The sequence below is a fragment of the Cervus canadensis genome, chromosome 18 (assembly GCF_019320065.1).
Source record: "Cervus canadensis isolate Bull #8, Minnesota chromosome 18, ASM1932006v1, whole genome shotgun sequence".
Taxonomy (NCBI): Eukaryota; Metazoa; Chordata; class Mammalia; order Artiodactyla; family Cervidae; genus Cervus; species Cervus canadensis.
The window spans coordinates 21,879,111-21,895,976 of NC_057403.1; the positions used below are offsets into that span (position 1 = coordinate 21,879,111).

The following is a 16,866-nucleotide window of genomic DNA, read 5'->3' on the forward strand; positions in this document are numbered from 1 at the left end:
TCAAACTCACATTCACTGATTCAATGACACCATCCAACCATCTCATCCTCTGTCATCCCCTTCTCCTCCCGTCTTCAATCTTTCCCAGCATCAGGGTCTTTTCCAATGAGTTGGCTCTTCGCATCAGGTGGCCAAAGTATTGGAGCTTCCCCTTCAGCATCAGTCCTTCCAATGAATATTCAGGACTGATTTCCTTTAGGATGGACTGGTTGGATCTCCTGGCAATCCAAGGGATGCTCAAGAGTCTTCCCAGCACCACAGTTTGAAAGCATCGTTTCTTCAGTGCTCAGCCTATTATAGGCATTGGTCTCTTTTCCATCTTTTCCCCTGGTTCATGTTTGATTTTACAAATAATTTCTCCCATTCTGACAAATGTCTATTAAAAGTCTGTTTTACCCTCCTTTAAACCCAAATTCTTAATTTTGTCATAATCAACCTAACCAATGTTTTGTTCTAATATCTTTGCTTTTAAAGTCTTAAGGAGTCATTCCTTGTCCCAGAGATTCAAAGATATTCTCCTTGACTTTTTTCTACTGACTTTACAACTGTCTCTCTTCCATATTGGTCTCCAATACTCCTAGACTTCACTTTCTTGTGTGGTGTCAGATAGAAATCTGGGTTTATTTTGCTCCTCATAGTGAGCCAGTTTTCTTAATACCATTAACTAAGTGTACCGTATTTCCCCTATTAATAAATAGGGTTAAGAAAACTATTAAATTCTCTATTAAGCTTTCCCTTATTAATTTGAGTTGCTGCTTTACCGTATTTTATATATAGCATACAATATTACATTGAGTTCCCATGAGTTCTTTCTGAGCTCCTTCTCTTTGTCACTGACCCATTTATCTGTTTTTTTCACTAATGCCTCACTTTAAAAAATGCATTCCTTTTGTTTTGTAGTGTGTCTAGTAAGGCAAGAAGCTTATTTCTTGCACCACCATCACCTTATTCTCACCGCTTACATCACCGTGCAGGAAACACATTGATCCTCTCCACCCTTCATGGGAACTGTTTACCGACATCTGCCCCATCCTGGCCTCCTTGTCGGAAAAGACACATCTCATTCAGGAAGAGAAAGTCGAACCCGCCAAGGAAAATCTGCACAATGTCTTTGTTCAGCTTTTAGTTCCTGGAAACTATTTCCCAAATCATCTCCTCTGTATCAGCATACTAAAAACCAACTCCAGTAGCTCAGACAGACACTTGAGGTTTTTTAAAAATACATTTACTTGCTTGTTTCATTTTTGGCTGCACTCGGTCTTGGTTGCTGCTCCTGGGGTTTCTCTAGGTGTGGCAAGTGGTGACTACTCTATAGCTGTGGTGCACAGGCTTCTCACGGCGGTGCCTTCTCTCGTTGCAGAGCGCGGGGCTCCAGGCGGGCAGGCTTAGTTGCTGCGTGGCACGTGGAATCTTCCCAGGCCAGCAATCAAACCAGTGTCCCTTGCATTCCAAGGTGGATTTTTAACCACTGGACACCCAGGGAAGCCCCGACACTTGAGGTTTTATTCTCTGTTTCAAGCCCAGATGTTGGAAGTCCATGCCTGGAACAGATACTTAAGCGAGTCCCCAAGAATGCAAGATTCCTCTTGCTTCTTGCAACCCAATCTTTATCCTGTGATTTTTATCCTCAGAGTGGCGGGTCTGCCTCGGGGCACCTACATGCCAGGTGGGAAGAGGGGGAAGTCCAAACATGATGCTCTCCCTTTTATCAGCAAAACAAAAACTTCCCAGGAAAACCCAGCTGCTAGTTTTCAGCTGCTGTCTTACTGCTTAGAACTGGATCACGTGGCCACCCAGAGGTAGGGTGAACGTCTTTACTTAGGTCACATGCCATGCCACAGCAATAGAGGGTCTCAGGTGGTGATGCAGTGCAGAGAATGACGACCACCTCTTTGACTTCTGTCTCCTGGCCCACACACTTCCCCTCTGATCTCCTGCTGACCCTGGAGTCTAAATCCATCCAGGACATCTCTGGGTTCCGCCATCAGCAGAAAGAAGAATGAGGATGGGGTGGGTGGAGAATCAAAGCACACGGCTTCTCCTAAACCCTTCACCATAGTTTTTTTTTTTTTTTTTTTGCAATTGTGGGGGGCAATATTTATTTGTTTGGCTGCACCGGGTCTTAGTTGCGGCATGTGGATTTATTTCCCTGACCTGGGATGGAACCCAGGCCCCCTGCCTGGGGAGTACTGAGTCTTAGCCACTGGACCACCAGGCAAATCCAACAAATGTTACATCAGGAAAAAAGTAAGCTGTTGAAGAACTTCGAAACTACTCCAATACTTATCCAAAGTAAAAATGGGTAAGTAAGTTGAAGTACGCTTACACAATAACATACAGGGCAACGGTGAGAAGGAAACGTTCACATCTATAGACAAAAACCTGGGTGAACTGAGAGCAAATACAATATTGAAATCTGGATTCTGAAGACCAAAACTCCTGTCCCCAGATGTGTCTGTTTCCTCGACCGCCACACCCTGCAGCCTTCTCAGGGGCACTGCTGGGCGGGTTGCTGCTGAAGGAAGGGTGATGATCGGCTCCGCCCATAATAGGTGGCCCCACCTCCTTAGCCATAGCTGATTGGGTCCAGAGTCAGCACCTGACCCACGAGCAGCCAATCAGATTTTTTCCTCTCTGTTGACTGTGAACTAAGACAGCCCAATCACTGGAGCCAGTTGTCCCGGAAGTGATGAGAAAAGAGAAGGCCCCTTGCAGAAAATGAGAAGATACCCTGAAAGCAAGATTGCATGGGGAGAGAGTGAGCCATCCCAGAGGCAAATATCTGTCCCATCGTTTTCCAACTGCAAGTCATGGACAGTCTGTTGATAACGCACCTCCCTTTTTAACTTTGGCCAATAAGCAGCTCCGTTTTGTTTTCCACCAATATCTGGAATGATCTGCTTAGCACTGTCACCAGCCGGCTTTAAAACCCCTGGTGGCTTCCCGACCTTTTAGGGAAACAAACAAACCGGCTTCCAGGTATACTGGTCTTCTTTGCCTTCTGAGAAATGCCCATCCCATCACCATCTTGCAGCCCTTGCACTTATTCTTTTATCTGGAATTCCAGGTCCCAGACATTCACGGGGCTGGTCACTTTTCATCTCACACGCTGTCGTTGTTAAGCCGCTAAGTCGTGTTTGACTCTGGGGCCCCATGGACTGTAGCCCACCAGCCCTCTTCTGTTCATGGGATTGTCCAGGTAAGTACTGGAGTGGGCTGCCATTTCCTTCTCTGGGGGATCTTCCCAACACGGGGATAGAATCTGTGTCTTCTGCATTAGCAGACAGCTTCTTTACCATTGAGCCAGCAGAGAAACCCTTCATCTCGCAGGTCTCAGCTCAGATGCCTCCTCCTCTGAGAGGGCCTTTACATTAGTTTCTTGTTGCTGACGTAACAAATGATCATAAGCTTAGTAGTGTACAACAGAAATTACTGTCTTACGGTTCTGGAGCGCACATGTTCACACTGTTGTCTCACTGGGCTAAAATCAAGGCACTGGCAGACATCACTGAATTCCTTTTGGGAGCTCTCGGCGGGGGGGATTCCATTTCTGAGCCTTTTTCATTATCTGCATTCCTAGGCTCACAGCCCCTTCCTTCATCTTCAAACCCATCAGCATAGCATCGTCCAGTCTCTCTCTCATTTTAACTCCCTACCCTGCTTCCTTCGTATAAGGGCCCTTTGGATTATATTGGCCTCTCCCTCTCAAATCCTTAATTTGGTCACAGCTGCAACATCCTTTGCCATGGAAAGTCATGGGGCTGCCCTGGTGGCTGATACAGTGAAGAGCCTGCCCGCAATGTGGGAGGCCGGGGTTTGATCCCTGGGTCGGGAAGAACCCCTGAAGAAGAAAATGGCAACCCACTCCAGTATCCTTGCTTGGAGAATCTCATGGCCATAGGAGCCTGGTATGCTGTAGTCCATGGGGTCGCAAAGAGTTGGACACGACTGAGCAACTAACACACACATGAAGTCACATATTCACAGATTCCAAGGATTAGGATGTGGACACCTTGGGGTGAGCGTGGGGGTGGCTACTGCTCCCCCACACCCTTCCAACCATCCGGTATAAACACACCCCTCCCCCAACATTCCTTCTCTTCCCCATTCCCTGTACTCCTTTTATTCATATCACTTACACACTTATTAGAGTATAAAATGTGTTTGTCTATCTTTTCTGTTCTGCCCGCTGTAGTATCCCCAGCATGCGGACCCATTCCTGGCAGGAAATCATCAGTTGATCAGCATTTGTGAATAAATTGAAAAGCTGATCGAAGGAATCTGTTTCTTGCAATTGCAATGATGATCCAACAGAGCAAACAGCAGTGCAGAGGGGCCAGTGACTTGTTCCTGGCCACCCGACCGTTCAAGGAAGAGGCTATACACACAAAAAGCCCCCTTCTCAGATGCTTTATTTCTGGGATCAAATCTGGGTCACAGCTGCAGAGGTGGACTCTGGACCTGAAGAAGGAAGCGCTGGGGAGACTGAGGTGCAGCCTTTGCCCTGGGTGTTACGGGAACTGTCTTCAGGATCCGACCAGAAGGACTGGTCTCTCCACGGTCCAGGGAGGGGGGATCTTGACTCCAGGAGACAGGTGGAGGGGCGCGCTGGAGAGATGAGCAACCTCAACATTTTAGAGAAGGAACTGGGTTCTGGAAGGAGTGTCAGGGTCTCCCTGCACAGGTAGGGACTTGTGGGGGGATCGGGGGGATGAGGGGAGTCCAGAATGCCGGGTCCAGGAATGAGTCATGAATTGGACTTGATAGTGTCCTGGATCCACTTGGTGAACTGACAGAGGTTGGTGTAGACGCCAGGTCTGTTGGGCTGGGCGCAGGGGAAGTCTCCCCAGGACACGAGGCCCTGCAGGGAACCATTGCAGACCACAGGGCCCCCGGAATCACCCTGTGGAGGAGACAGGGAGGCACAGAGAGGCAGCGATGTGGGGAGATGAAGGGAGGGGGTCACACAGATGAGGAAGACACCAGAGAGCGAGACACAGGTAAAAAGAGACACATGGAGAGCATATTACTCTTTCACCCCAAGTCCACCTTTTAGGAACCCCCTTTATCTCTCTCTGGGCTTCCCAAGTGGCTCAGATGGTATAGAATCCGCCTGCAATGCAGGAGACCTGGGTTTGATTACCTGGATCAGGAAGATCCCCTGGAGAAGAGAATGGCCACCCACTCCAGTATACTTGCCTGGAGAATCCCATGGACAGAGGAGCCTGGAGGGCTACAGTCCTCGGGGTCGCAGAGTCGGACACGACTGAGCCGCTGACACACACTGACACTGTCCCTCTCTACCCAAACCCCACCCTCTTTTCTGTCTGTCTCCCTCATGCCTGTCTCTGTGTTTCCTTCTATTTCTTTCTCCCTCTTCCCTCCAACCTTGGAATACTGAGTTTCTCCTGCTGGACACGCCTTCCTTTCCCTTCCTCACTCTTCACCCATCCTTGACACCAATCCGCCTTGTACATATACCTCACTTTTGCAGAGGAGCAGTCATCAATCCCTGGGTGACGCTTTTTCAGCTTGGCACTGCTAACATTCTGCACGCTCGCTCATTCATGTAGTCATGTCTGACTCTTTGCGACCCCATGGACTGTAGCCCACCAGGCTCCTCTGTCCATGAGAGTCTCCCGGCAAGAATACTGGAGTGGGTTGTTATTTCCTACTCCAAGGGACCTTCCTGACTCAGGGATGGAAGCTGTGTCCCCAGTGGCTTTTGCACTGGCAAGTGGATTCTTGGGGAACCCACTGGGACCAGACAGTTCTCCGCTGTGGGCGGCTGTCCGGTGCATTTATTATAAGGCCTTTAGCAGCAGCCCTCCAGCTACTACACACTAGGAGCTCCCTCCCTCCCCAGACACATTGAGACCACCAAAAACATCTTCAGGCATCGCCACAAGTCCCCCGGGGATTCAGAATTGAGGATTGCTCTCGCTGACTAATTTGGGTTGCCTCTGTTTAATTCCCTTAGCTCCCTGTAATGACCCTTCCTGTAATAATACTTGGGCATTTTTCCTGTCCCTTCTTGTTTATGTTTATGCAAAATCCCTCCGACCTGGCTTCTTCTCGTGTTACAATGCAGATGCTGTTTTCCAGGCAAAAAACCCTCTGCTGCCCCAATCACTAAATTTCAACTTTCTCATGGTTTAATTTCTCTCCTTTTTTGTTCGCTCTTGTTTAATATCCCTGCAGAGTTCCTTTCACTCGGCAGTGAGTTAACTGCTCTGAGCCCTGGCTCCTTGTCTGTAAAACAGAGTTAATAATAATGGTTAAATGGATTAATTGAGCTGATGCTTCTGAACCACTTAAAAAAAGTGTCTGGCAATTAATTAGCTCCTATTATTATTATAGTATTAGTATGATTGTTATTACTTTTTGCTTTTAGTGGCCACGCCCAGACTGCATTCCGGTATGAAAAAGCCACTTGAGGTTTAGGGGAAAAAAAAAACAACCAAAGTACTACCCTTGGCTACAGAAAGACTAGGTATTTTACTATGTTGACATCTGGACACTGAGTGAAGTAAGACAGAGAGAGAAGGAGAAACATCTCTTTTATGTGGAATCTAAAAAGAAATGATACACATGATCTTATTTACAAAACAGAAAGAGACTCACAGGCTTAGAGAACAAGTTACGCTTGCCAAGGGGAACGGATGGTTAGGGAGTTTGGGATGGACATGTACATGCTGCTGTATTTCAAATGGATAACCAAGAAGGACCTACTGTAGAGAACGTGGAATTCAATGTCCTGTGGTAGCCTGGATGGGAGGGGAGTTTGGGGGGAGAATGGATACATGTGTATGTATGACTGGGTTCCTTCTCTGTTCACCTCGAACTGTTACAACATTGTTAATCAGTTCCACTCCAATACAAAATTAAAAGCTTTTTTTTTTTCTTTTTTAAGATTTTGATATCTGAATCAGACGTGCTTTCTTCTCATAAAAACCCCTCCATCCAGATGTGTGTGCTTCCAGTGTTAACTGGGAACAGAGATTAAGCTGGTGGACCTGGGAAGTTTTTGCAGTTGTTACATTTGTAAGATTTTTGGGGTAGGGGAGCTTTTCCCAGGCATCAGAATGGGTCTGGAGTGCTGTCTGAGCCCACAGCTTAACAAATATTACTGAGCATACAACCTGCCAGCAGAGAGCTTGTTAATTTACATTCCTCTAGACCCTTTGGACGGAGAAGGCAATGGCACCCCACTCCAGCACTCTTGCCTGGAAAATCCCATGGACGGAGGAGCCTGGTAGGCTGCAGTCCATGGGGTCGCGAAGAGTCAGTCAGGATTGAGAGACTTCACTTTCACTTTTCACTTTTATGCATTGGAGAAGGAAATGGCAACCCACTCCAGTGTTCTTGTCTGGAGAATCCCAGGGATGGGGTCGCACAGAGTCGGACACGACTGAAGTGACTTAGCAGCAGCAGTAGCAGACCCTTTGGAGGGAGGGGGGGTTTCCCAGGTGGTGCTAGTGATGAAGAACCCACCTGCCAAATGCAGGAGACAAAAGAGATCCAGGTTTGATCCCTGGATTGGCAAGATAACCTGGAGAAGGAAATGGCAATCCACTCCATTATTCTCGGCCTGGAGAGTCCCACGGACAGAGAAGCCTGGCGGGCTACAGTCCATGGGGTCACAAAGAGTCAGACTAGACTGAAGCAACTTAGCACACATCCAGAGCCTTTGGGGACCTAAATATAGGGAAGGGTCCTGAGCTGTATTGTCATCCTCAACAAATAGAGCTCCCATGAGAACATAAAGAAGCTGTGTCCTGGGAATCAAGAAATATTTGCTGAACACTGGGTTCCACTCATCCTTCCACTCTCAACCTCTGTCCCCTAAACATGCTGGCTCTTTTTTTTTTATTCTTTGAAGCAGCAGAACTCCTTCCTGCCACAGGGCCTTTGCACATGCTTTTCTTGCTCTAAACTTCTGCAAGGCTGGCTCCTGTGTGTCATTCAGTCTCTGCTCAGATGTCACCTCTTCAAGATCCTTCCAACCACCCTTCCATACATTGCTCCCCCATCACTCGCTATCATAAAACGATGTTTTATTTTCTGCATGGTCCCTACCACTTTCTGAAATTACCCTCTTTGTGCAGTTTCTTGTCCATTGGATTTTTTTTAAACTTTTTACTACACCAACAACTTTGTGACCAATCCTGTCTATTAAATACCGCCTTTTAAAAAATACCCCTAGTTCCCATTTTCCTTTTTTGAGATGTTTCATAAGAATTTGTCAAAAAACTTTCCCACTACAGATTTTGAGGGAATAAGACTCTTAAGACTGCACTTGCCTGAAAAGTGCCAAAATAAATACGACAAATCTGTGATGTTTATCGGGGCTTCCCTGGTGCTCAGACAGTAAAGAATCTGCCTGCCATGCAGGTGACCCGGGTTCGATCCCTGGGTGGGGAAGATCCCCTGGAAGAGGGAGTGGCAACCCACTCTAGGATTCTTGCCTGGGAAAACCCATGGACAGAGGAGCCTGGCAGGCTACAGTCTATGGGGTCGCAAAGAGCCAGACACGACTGGGCAGCTGAACACACGCGACGTATGTGGTACGAAGGGTGGCCCCTCAAATGTGGTACCTTTTTTCAGGGCACACCCTGCCTGTCCATACCACACAGGCTTGATCTCTGCCTTGAGGCCAGTGCCGTCTAACGCAGTGGCTACTAGCTACACAGTGTTCTTGAGCACTTGAAACACAGCTAGCCCCGACTGAGATATGCTGTCAATGGACAAGGACACACTGGCGCAAACAAACAAAAAAACAGGAAAAAGAAAAACCATCGAAAAACATCCACACTAGCTTTCAAAGACTTATTATGAGAATCAAAGGATGTAAAACATCTCATTCCTAATTCTTACATATTAATTACATTTTGAAATGGTGGTACTTAGGATACATGGGATTAAATAGGGTATATTATTATTGCACGTGTGTGTTCAGTGGCTCAGTCATGTCTGACTCTTTGGGACCCCATGGACTCCAGGGGGTAGCCCACCGGGCTCCTCCGTCCATGGGATTCTCCAGGCAGGAATACTGGAGTGGGTTGCCACTTCCTTCTCCAGGGGATCTTCCCCACCCAGGGATCAAACTTTTGTCTCCTCGTTGACAGGCACATTCTTACCACTGAGTCACCATTATTATTATTATTATTATTGTCATTATCATTATTATTTGCTGGGTCTTCATTGCAGCACATGGGCTTAGTTGTCCCACGGCATGTGGGAGTTTATTTCCCGAACTAGGGATCAAACCCATGTTCCCTGCGACGCAAGGTAGAGTCTCAACCACTGGGCCATCTATATTATTAAAATAGCTAATTTCACCTGTTTGTTTTTACTTTTTTTTTTTTTTTACATGTAACTGTGTGTGAAAGTGTTAGTTGGTCAGTTGTGTCTGACTCTCTGTGACCCCATGGACTGTATCCTGTCAGGCTCCTCTGTCCTTGGGAGTCTCCAGGCAAGAATACTGCAGTGGGTTGCCATGCCCTCCTCCAGGGAATCTTCCCGACCCAGGGATTAAACCTGGGTCTCCTGCACTGGATGCAGATTCTTCACTGTCTGAGCCATCAGGGAAGCCCAGGAAGTTACATGTAATTACCAGAGTGTTTAAAATTACACATAAGGCTTGCATGATATTTTTACTGGAAAGCATTGCTCCAGAATGTGAGTTCTGTGGGAACAGAGGGTCTCACTGATTTGATCATCACGGGGTCCCCGGGACGCAGCAAGGTTCCAGGAACATAGCTGATTTCCGTGTGTATCAGCTGAATGAATGGAGAAGTCTCCAGCCTTACCTGGCAAGAGTCTCTGCCCGCCTGGTCCCCAGCGCAGAACATGGTGTTATCTATTTGATTTGGATAGGCCTTCTTGCACTGGTCGTCACTCAGCACCGTGATGTTCAGGCACTGGAGGGCTTTGGGGAAGGTAACTGGAACAGAGAGACCGCAGGGCCGGGCAGGCGGTGAGCGATGGAGGAAGACAGGGGAGGGGCAGAGTGCTCAGAGACAGAGAAGGGGAGAAGGCAGACATAGGTGGGCATCGAGAGAGACCCAGATACTCACCCTGGGGACTGCTGGTTGTTCCCCAGCCAGACACCAGGCAGCTGGTCCCAGCAGAAGGACAACAGGAGGCGATGTTGATGGGTCTGACGTACGGAGTCTCGCGGATCCTTTTGTTCAGTTTGATGAGCATGAGGTCGTTGGAGTGGCCGGGGTGGGAGTAGCCAGGGTGGGCAATGGATTTGATGCCCTGGAACAGCTGCTGCCCAGACTCATACATGGGTGACAGTGAGTGGTGGCCAAGACGAACTCTGAAAAATCTGAGGAAGACAGTGCTGATCACTCCACCGACTCTGAGCCTGACCCCCATATGCAATGCCAACTCCCATGCCAAACCTACCCCCAACCCCATTTTCACCCCCATCCTCAAACCCATCCCTGACACCATCTTTGCCTCCAACCCTTTGCCTAACCCTGCCCCAGTCACAATGGCAAATGCATCTCCAGCCCATCTCCAGCGCCAGCTCTAATCCTTTCCCCACCCAAAGCGAAGTTAAAGTCGCTTCAGTTGTGTCCAACTATTTGCAACCCCATGGACTGTAGCCCACCAGGCTCCTCTGTCCATGGGATTCTCCAGGCAAGAATACAGGAGTGGGTTGCCATTTTCTCCACTAGGGGATTTTCCCTACCCAGGGATAGAACCCGCATCTCCTGTGTCTTCTGCCTTGCATTCCTAATCATCCAGGGCTTGCATTTCTAGCCTCAAATCCAGCTCATCCCTAACTCCCATCCCCTACCACAACCCCCTCCCAGTCTGACGTCATCCCCGCCCCACTCTCCTCCCCAGCTCCATTGTAAATCCCATCCCCAACTCTACCACCTTCTGCTCCCCTGTCCCCATCCCACCCTCACTAGACCGCCCCACGCCCAACCCCCAGCCCCCATCCCACCCTCACCAGACCCCCCCATGCCCCTCCCCTAGCCCCCCAGCCCTCCTCTTGGAGCCCCCACTCACTGCTTGCGGCAGTGGGCAGCCGTGAGCAGCCACTGCGGGTGCACCAGCACGGCCCCGCAGTAGAGCTTGTTGAATCTCAGCAACAGCGCAGCCTGCCACGGCTGGCTGTTCTTCTCGCAGTTGGTCCCATTCACGATGCGGCTGCTGCTCTCACCCGCCCGGGTGTCCTCCGTCTCCCCAGGCCTGAGGTCCCGGGTGCTCTCAGAGGGCCCGATGGCAGACGGGTCGTCGCAGGAAGCCACATCGTTTGCAAGAGCCGGGTCTGGGGGCAGAAAGTGGGCGGGACGGAGCTCGGGGGCGGGGCCAGTCAGCGGATGAGGGGCGGGGCTAGGGCCCTAAGGGGTGGGGCCTAGTTTCCAAAAGTGGGAAGTCAAGCCTTCGAGAGAGCCGGGTCTGGGCTTGTGTGGGCAGAGCCTGAGATGTGGGTGGGGCTTGAAATCGATCTGGACAAGGCCAAGGTCAGAGTCACGCGGAGTCGAGTCTATAAAGAGCCTTGACTTTGGAAGAAGAGGCCAGGGCTGGGTTCTAGGAACTGTGGCCAGGATCGGAGGTGGAACCTGGCCCAAAGAGGTAAACCCAAAGAAACGGGCCTTTCTTGGTGGAAGGGCACAGCCCAAGGATCCCTGACTGTAGATAAAGTCTGGACTTGGGGTATGGTTGAGGAAAAGAGGCAGAAAAGTGCTCAGACTGGGGGAGGGGGAAGGGGTTCATTGGGATGGGGCGGTGGAAATCAGAGTTGTTTTGTGAATTCAAAAACACAAATGTGAGCCCCTCTTCATCACACAAACCTGCACAAAGGGACCCAGATACCTTCCTCCATCACCGGTTCTCCCATCGCCTGTTAACCCGTCTTTGTTTGTGTTCTTGCTAAAGACCCAGACAAGCACCATCTTCATTTACACGCACTCTCCAAGAACACGACGGCTGTCACAGACATGCACACACCCAGTGACATGTATCATCCCCACACACAGCTCTGCCTCGTGGCGCACACGCTGCCCAGGTACACTTATTTGGGGGAGGCTGACACTTTTCCAGTGGTCATGTATGGATGTGAGATTTGGACTATAAAGAAAGCTGAGCACCGAAGAATCGATGCTTTTGAACTGTGGTGTTGGAGAAGACTCTTGAGAGTCCCTTGGACTGCAAGGAGATCCAACCAGTCCATCCTAAAGGAGATCAGTCCTGAATATTCATCGGAAGGACTGATGCTAAAGCTGAAGCTCCTATATGTTGGCCACCTGCTGTGAAGAACTGACTTATTGGAAAAGACCCTGATGCTGGGAAACATTGAAGGTGGGAGGAGAAGGGGATGGCAGAGGATGAAATGGTTGGATGGCATCACAGACTTGATGGACATGAGTTTGAGTAAGTTCCGGGAATTGGTGATGGACAGGGAAGCCAGGTGTGCTGCAGTCCATGGGGTTACAAAGAGTCGAACACAACTGAGTGACTGAACTGAACTGACATGATCTCACTCCCCCCACACAGTATCTTAGTGACATGGGCACGGACGTGTAGAGACTGCCCCTCACTTCTGCACACAGCACGATAGCGTAGTGACAAGGTTAGATAGACTCTGTGGACCAAGCATGACACAGGGCAAGTCACCCAGCCTCATTCACTGTCTCGTGGTGACAGCCTCTTCCACACACTCTGCTGTCGTGGGAGGGATGGGAACTTCACACACACCACTGAGTGGTCACACATACAACCCCTACAAATACGCAGTCATGGGACTTCCCTGGTGGTCCAGCAGCTAAGACTCCGAGCTCTCGATGCAGGGGGCCCAGGTTCTATCCACAGTCAGGGAGCTAGATCCTCCAAACACACGACCACACACAGTTACCCAGACACAGAGCCTCAACCAACCACACAGAGTTGTTGTTCAGTCGCTCAATTGTGTCTGACTCTTTGTGACCCTACGGGCTGCAGCACGCCAGGCCTCCCTGTCTCTCACCCTCTCCTGAAGTTTGCCCAAGTTCATGTCCATTGCATCAGTGGTGCCATCCAGCCATCTCATCCCCTGTCATCCCCTTCTCCTGCCCTCAGTCTTTCCCAACATCAGTGTCTTTTCCAATGAATTGGCTCTTCGCATCAGGTGACCAAAATACTGGAGCTTCAGCTTCAGCATCAGTCCTTCCAATGAGTGTTTCTGGGTTGATTTCCCCTAAGATCGACTGGTTTGATCTCCTTGCTGTCAAACTAGTGAGCAATATCTGTAGCTGTCACAAAGAGAGCCACCCATAACCACCCATAACGTCGCACCCAGCCACAATCACACAGTCACAAATGGCTACCTGAAGGCACCTAGCCACACATTTTCACGGCGCCAAGCACTTTTGTCAGACTCAATCCTGTGACCCAGGGACAGAAACCAGCTGGCATCCATACACCCAGCAGAACAGCCACACACAGCCACACACACAATAGCACTCACAGCACACACACCGCCACCCACACAGTCACTGAGACACACACACCATCTTAGATGCACACACACTCAGTCACACGATCACACGTACAGTCTCAAAGGGTAGTCCCACCTGTCACAGATAGTCACTTGATATGGGAAAAGGCACCACACACTCACACTCACACACACATGCTCACATACATAGCGGTCCCACTGCCACACACAATCACAAATGCAGATTTGCATTCACCCAACCTTGGGGCCATAACTAGTCACACGGGGTCCCCCTGGGTCATAGAGTCCCTGACAGCTCCCCCCCGCCCCGCATGGCTGGCCTATGTGGACACACTAGGGTCCTGGTTACCTGTCGCCCCCAGAATCAAGGCTGCGATTAGGGTACAGGCCATCCAGGACCAGGCGGCTCCTCCCGTGGCCATGGTCTTTGCACCTGATAGAGGTGGGGGAGAAGAGGGTAGGCAGGTGATTCTGGGACCACTTATCCCACCCCCATCTCCTTCCATCCCCTGTTGCTAAGAGCAGAGAGGGGCCGTGAGCACGTGGTCCACCCAGAGCGCTGAGTTGAGGCTCGGGGGAAATTCTAGTACTTCGCAGCATCCTCCCGTCTCTGGTCTCCGAGCGAGGATGGAGATGAGATGGAGAGAGGACCCACAAGCATCCTTCCCAGACCAGAGCCCACACGGAGCCGTCTCTGCGTCCCTTCGCCCCTCCCCAGGGCTCACCTGCTGCGTCCCCCAGGTGGGGGGTGGGGACCCGGCTCCGCGCTCAGCCGCAGACTCTCAGGCCGCCGCCGCCGCCGCCGCCGCCGTGGTCCTGCAGCCGCCACCTCCTCCTCCTCCTCCTCGGCTCCTGGCACCGGCCTGGGTTATAACCACCCACTGATCCCCGGGGCGCATTCCCGGGTAGTGAGGCGCCCTACCGGGCTTTAGCAACCACTCCTCCGGGCTTCCCCCCACCTCCGCCCCCAGAGCACCCCCCACCCAGTCCCAAAAGCCACTCCCTACCTCCCTGGCCCCGGGATGGGGAAGGGTCTCCAGAGTTCTGGCCCCGGGGCCTCCCAGAGCCTCAAACCCAGCGCCTCCCCTCCTCTGAGGCGCGCTGGGCTCGGGTTTTCCGTCTTCCCTGCGCCTTCACTCGTTCGGCCTGCCCTGCCCTCCTTCCCCTGCCCTCCTCCCTCTGCTTTAGCCTTCTCTCTGTTCCGCTTGCCTTGGAATCTTTGAGTCTCTTTCAGTATTAAGGCGCCCAGCCAGTGTCTCTTTCTTCTTTATTTTGTACGGCTTTATTGAGGTATGACCGAGCTACAGTAAAATGCTCATGTTCAGTATGTACAACGTGATGCGTTCTGACCCACATTCATCCAACCATCACCCCAACCAGGGTAACAAATGTATCCATCACCTCCAAAGTTTGTTCATGCCCTCTTATGTGTTTCTGTGCTTCTTAATTAACCTCTCTTTCTCCACACCCTGGGTCTCTCTCTGTATCTTTTCTGTTACCTGTCTCTTTTCTGAGTCTACCCTTCCCTGTCTCCTATCTCTATTTCTGTCTTCCTCGTCTTCTTCCTCCCCTTCTTCTTCCTTCCCCCTCTCTCTCTGTCACCGAGTGCCTGTATCTCTGCATCTCTCAGTCCCTCTGTCTCCCTCACTGTCCATTTGGGGCCAGGAAGACTCTGGCCACGTTGCCGAGGGGCCCCCTCAACACCTCCTCCTGACCCGCATCCAGGACCTGGTGCCTTGGGGGCAGAAAGGGGCAGGGATCCAGTCTAGGGGTCCCCGCAGGTGCCTTCCACACACTGTCGGGCACAGCCAGGTGTGGGCGAGAGTTGGGCAGGGCCACCTGCCAATGGGGCAGGAAGCCAAGAGGCTGGGAGAAGGGATGGGTGGCTCCTGGCCCCTTGGGAAATGGGGCGCTGGGTGGGGAACCCAAAGGGTGCCTCCTCCCTCCCTGGTTCCGGGCCATCCGGGCCTGCCTCTCCTGACCCCTTACCATCCAGGCTCTTCTTTTGTCTGCCCCCAGCTCTCTGCATCCATCTTTAACTGTCTCTCCAAGTCTCTGTCTCTGCTAGGATGTGAGAGCCAAGGACTCATCCGACACCTATTTAATGAGCACCTACTGTGTGCCAACTCAGGTCTGTCTGTGAACAAAAACAGACAATGACGTCTGGAGATGCTGCTTTTGCAGAGCTCATGTTCCTTGAGGGCAAAACCTGAGCTGTCTTCCTCACCTCTATAATTCAGAACCCGTTGACTGGGAGGATTTAGAGCCCCGAGGCTGGTTTCAGTGTGTAGGGGGAGAAAAAAGTCAAAACATAAGAGTCTGAGGCTTATTTTGCCTATTGCAATGAATATTTCATGCATTAAAGTGACAAATCCTGCATCCTACTTCTTTCTTTTAAGTTTAGCTAACTCACCTTTTTAATTCCAAATTCCAGGAAGGTTTTTGTTTGTTTGGTTTGGTTTGGGGGAGTTCTTTTTTGCATTTTAATTTATTTTATTATTGAAGTAGAGTTGATTTACCATGTTGTGCTAATTTCAAATTTCGCCTTGGTAAAATTTCACCTTCCTTTGGTTCTGGAGACATCTAAGTATACTTTTTCTCAGCTCTAAAGATCTTTAGGATTGAGAGATAGTCTGGAATGGCCACTCTGTGATAATTTCTGACATCTTTCTACTCTGCAGGGTAAAACTAAGGTTGCCATTCATGTTGGCGAAGCAAATGGACCGTGGTCTCTGACCCTCCCTCCAATCCTGACTTCTGCTCCAAACTTCAGCTCCCATGTTGGACCCTCGTTTCCCTTTCTCTGGGGAGTCACTTACTGTTCCATTCAGCTTCCCGGGAGGATGGCTGGCTTAGACGGCCTTTTGTCTTTCTCAGGGCTCGTGCAGTGGGACTAAGCCAGGAAGGTCTTTCTGAGGACAGGGCGTGTACGTCAGCATGGGATCGTGCACAGTGCATGTGGTGGAAGAACCCCAGAAGGTACATGCAAGCCTGGGTCTTCACCCAGTTCTGCCTGTCTGCTCCCCTCATTTGGGGGGAGCGTCTCTGGCCTCTCCACCTCCCTGCCCAACCCCCTTCTCTCCCCTCAACTGGACTACAGTGCAATCTTTCACATATCTGCCTCCTATCCTGTCCCTTTTCTCAAGGCCCTCAGGATCAAGGTCAAGTTGTTCAGCCTGGCACTCAGGACCCAGTGCCATCCTCCACTGACCTACATTCCCAGCCCCATCACCCACTTCTCCAGCCTCAAACCCTGGCCTCCACCATCCTGGATAATTTACCATGTCAAGGACACATCGGATGTTCTCACCCCCCTCCCCCAATTTTTCTACAGGTCATTAGCATCTTGAGAATGCCCCCGACCCAAGCATCTCCATACAGCGTACTCAAATCCAACCTCCCTT

General features: G+C 50.5%; 1 protein-coding gene across 3 annotated transcripts; it reads right to left on the minus strand.

Annotated features, from left to right (window-relative positions):
- Positions 1-4,394: 4,394 nt before the first annotated feature.
- KLK5 (kallikrein related peptidase 5) lies at positions 4,395-14,938 on the minus strand. Of its 3 annotated transcripts, none has more exons than XM_043436659.1 (7): positions 14,470-14,938; positions 14,188-14,314; positions 13,812-13,895; positions 11,032-11,293; positions 10,080-10,336; positions 9,813-9,946; positions 4,395-4,903 (listed from the first exon to the last, which is right to left on the minus strand). In XM_043436659.1, the coding sequence occupies exons 3-7, from the start codon at positions 13,882-13,884 to the stop codon at positions 4,748-4,750; spliced, it is 882 nt and encodes a 293-aa protein (XP_043292594.1). In that variant the 5' UTR covers positions 13,885-13,895; positions 14,188-14,314; positions 14,470-14,938; the 3' UTR covers positions 4,395-4,747. The 3 variants fall into 3 exon arrangements, with proteins under 3 accessions (XP_043292594.1, XP_043292591.1, XP_043292592.1); XM_043436656.1 differs by having other exon boundaries at positions 14,188-14,325; XM_043436657.1 differs by having other exon boundaries at positions 14,188-14,343.
- Between the last annotated feature and the right edge of the window lie 1,928 nt (positions 14,939-16,866).

Bases quoted from the DNA above. Each gene is read 5' to 3' on its own strand.
- KLK5 (XM_043436659.1), bottom strand. From the start codon at position 13,884: ATGGCCACGGGAGGAGCCGCCTGGTCCTGGATGGCCTGTACCCTAATC. The intron at 10,337-11,031 runs GTGAGTGGGGGC...TGTCTTCCTCAG, and splicing joins GCTGCCCACTGCCGCAAGCA to ATTTTTCAGAGTTCGTCTTG. The intron at 9,947-10,079 runs GTGAGTATCTGG...TCTCTGTTCCAG, and splicing joins AACAACCAGCAGTCCCCAGG to TTACCTTCCCCAAAGCCCTC.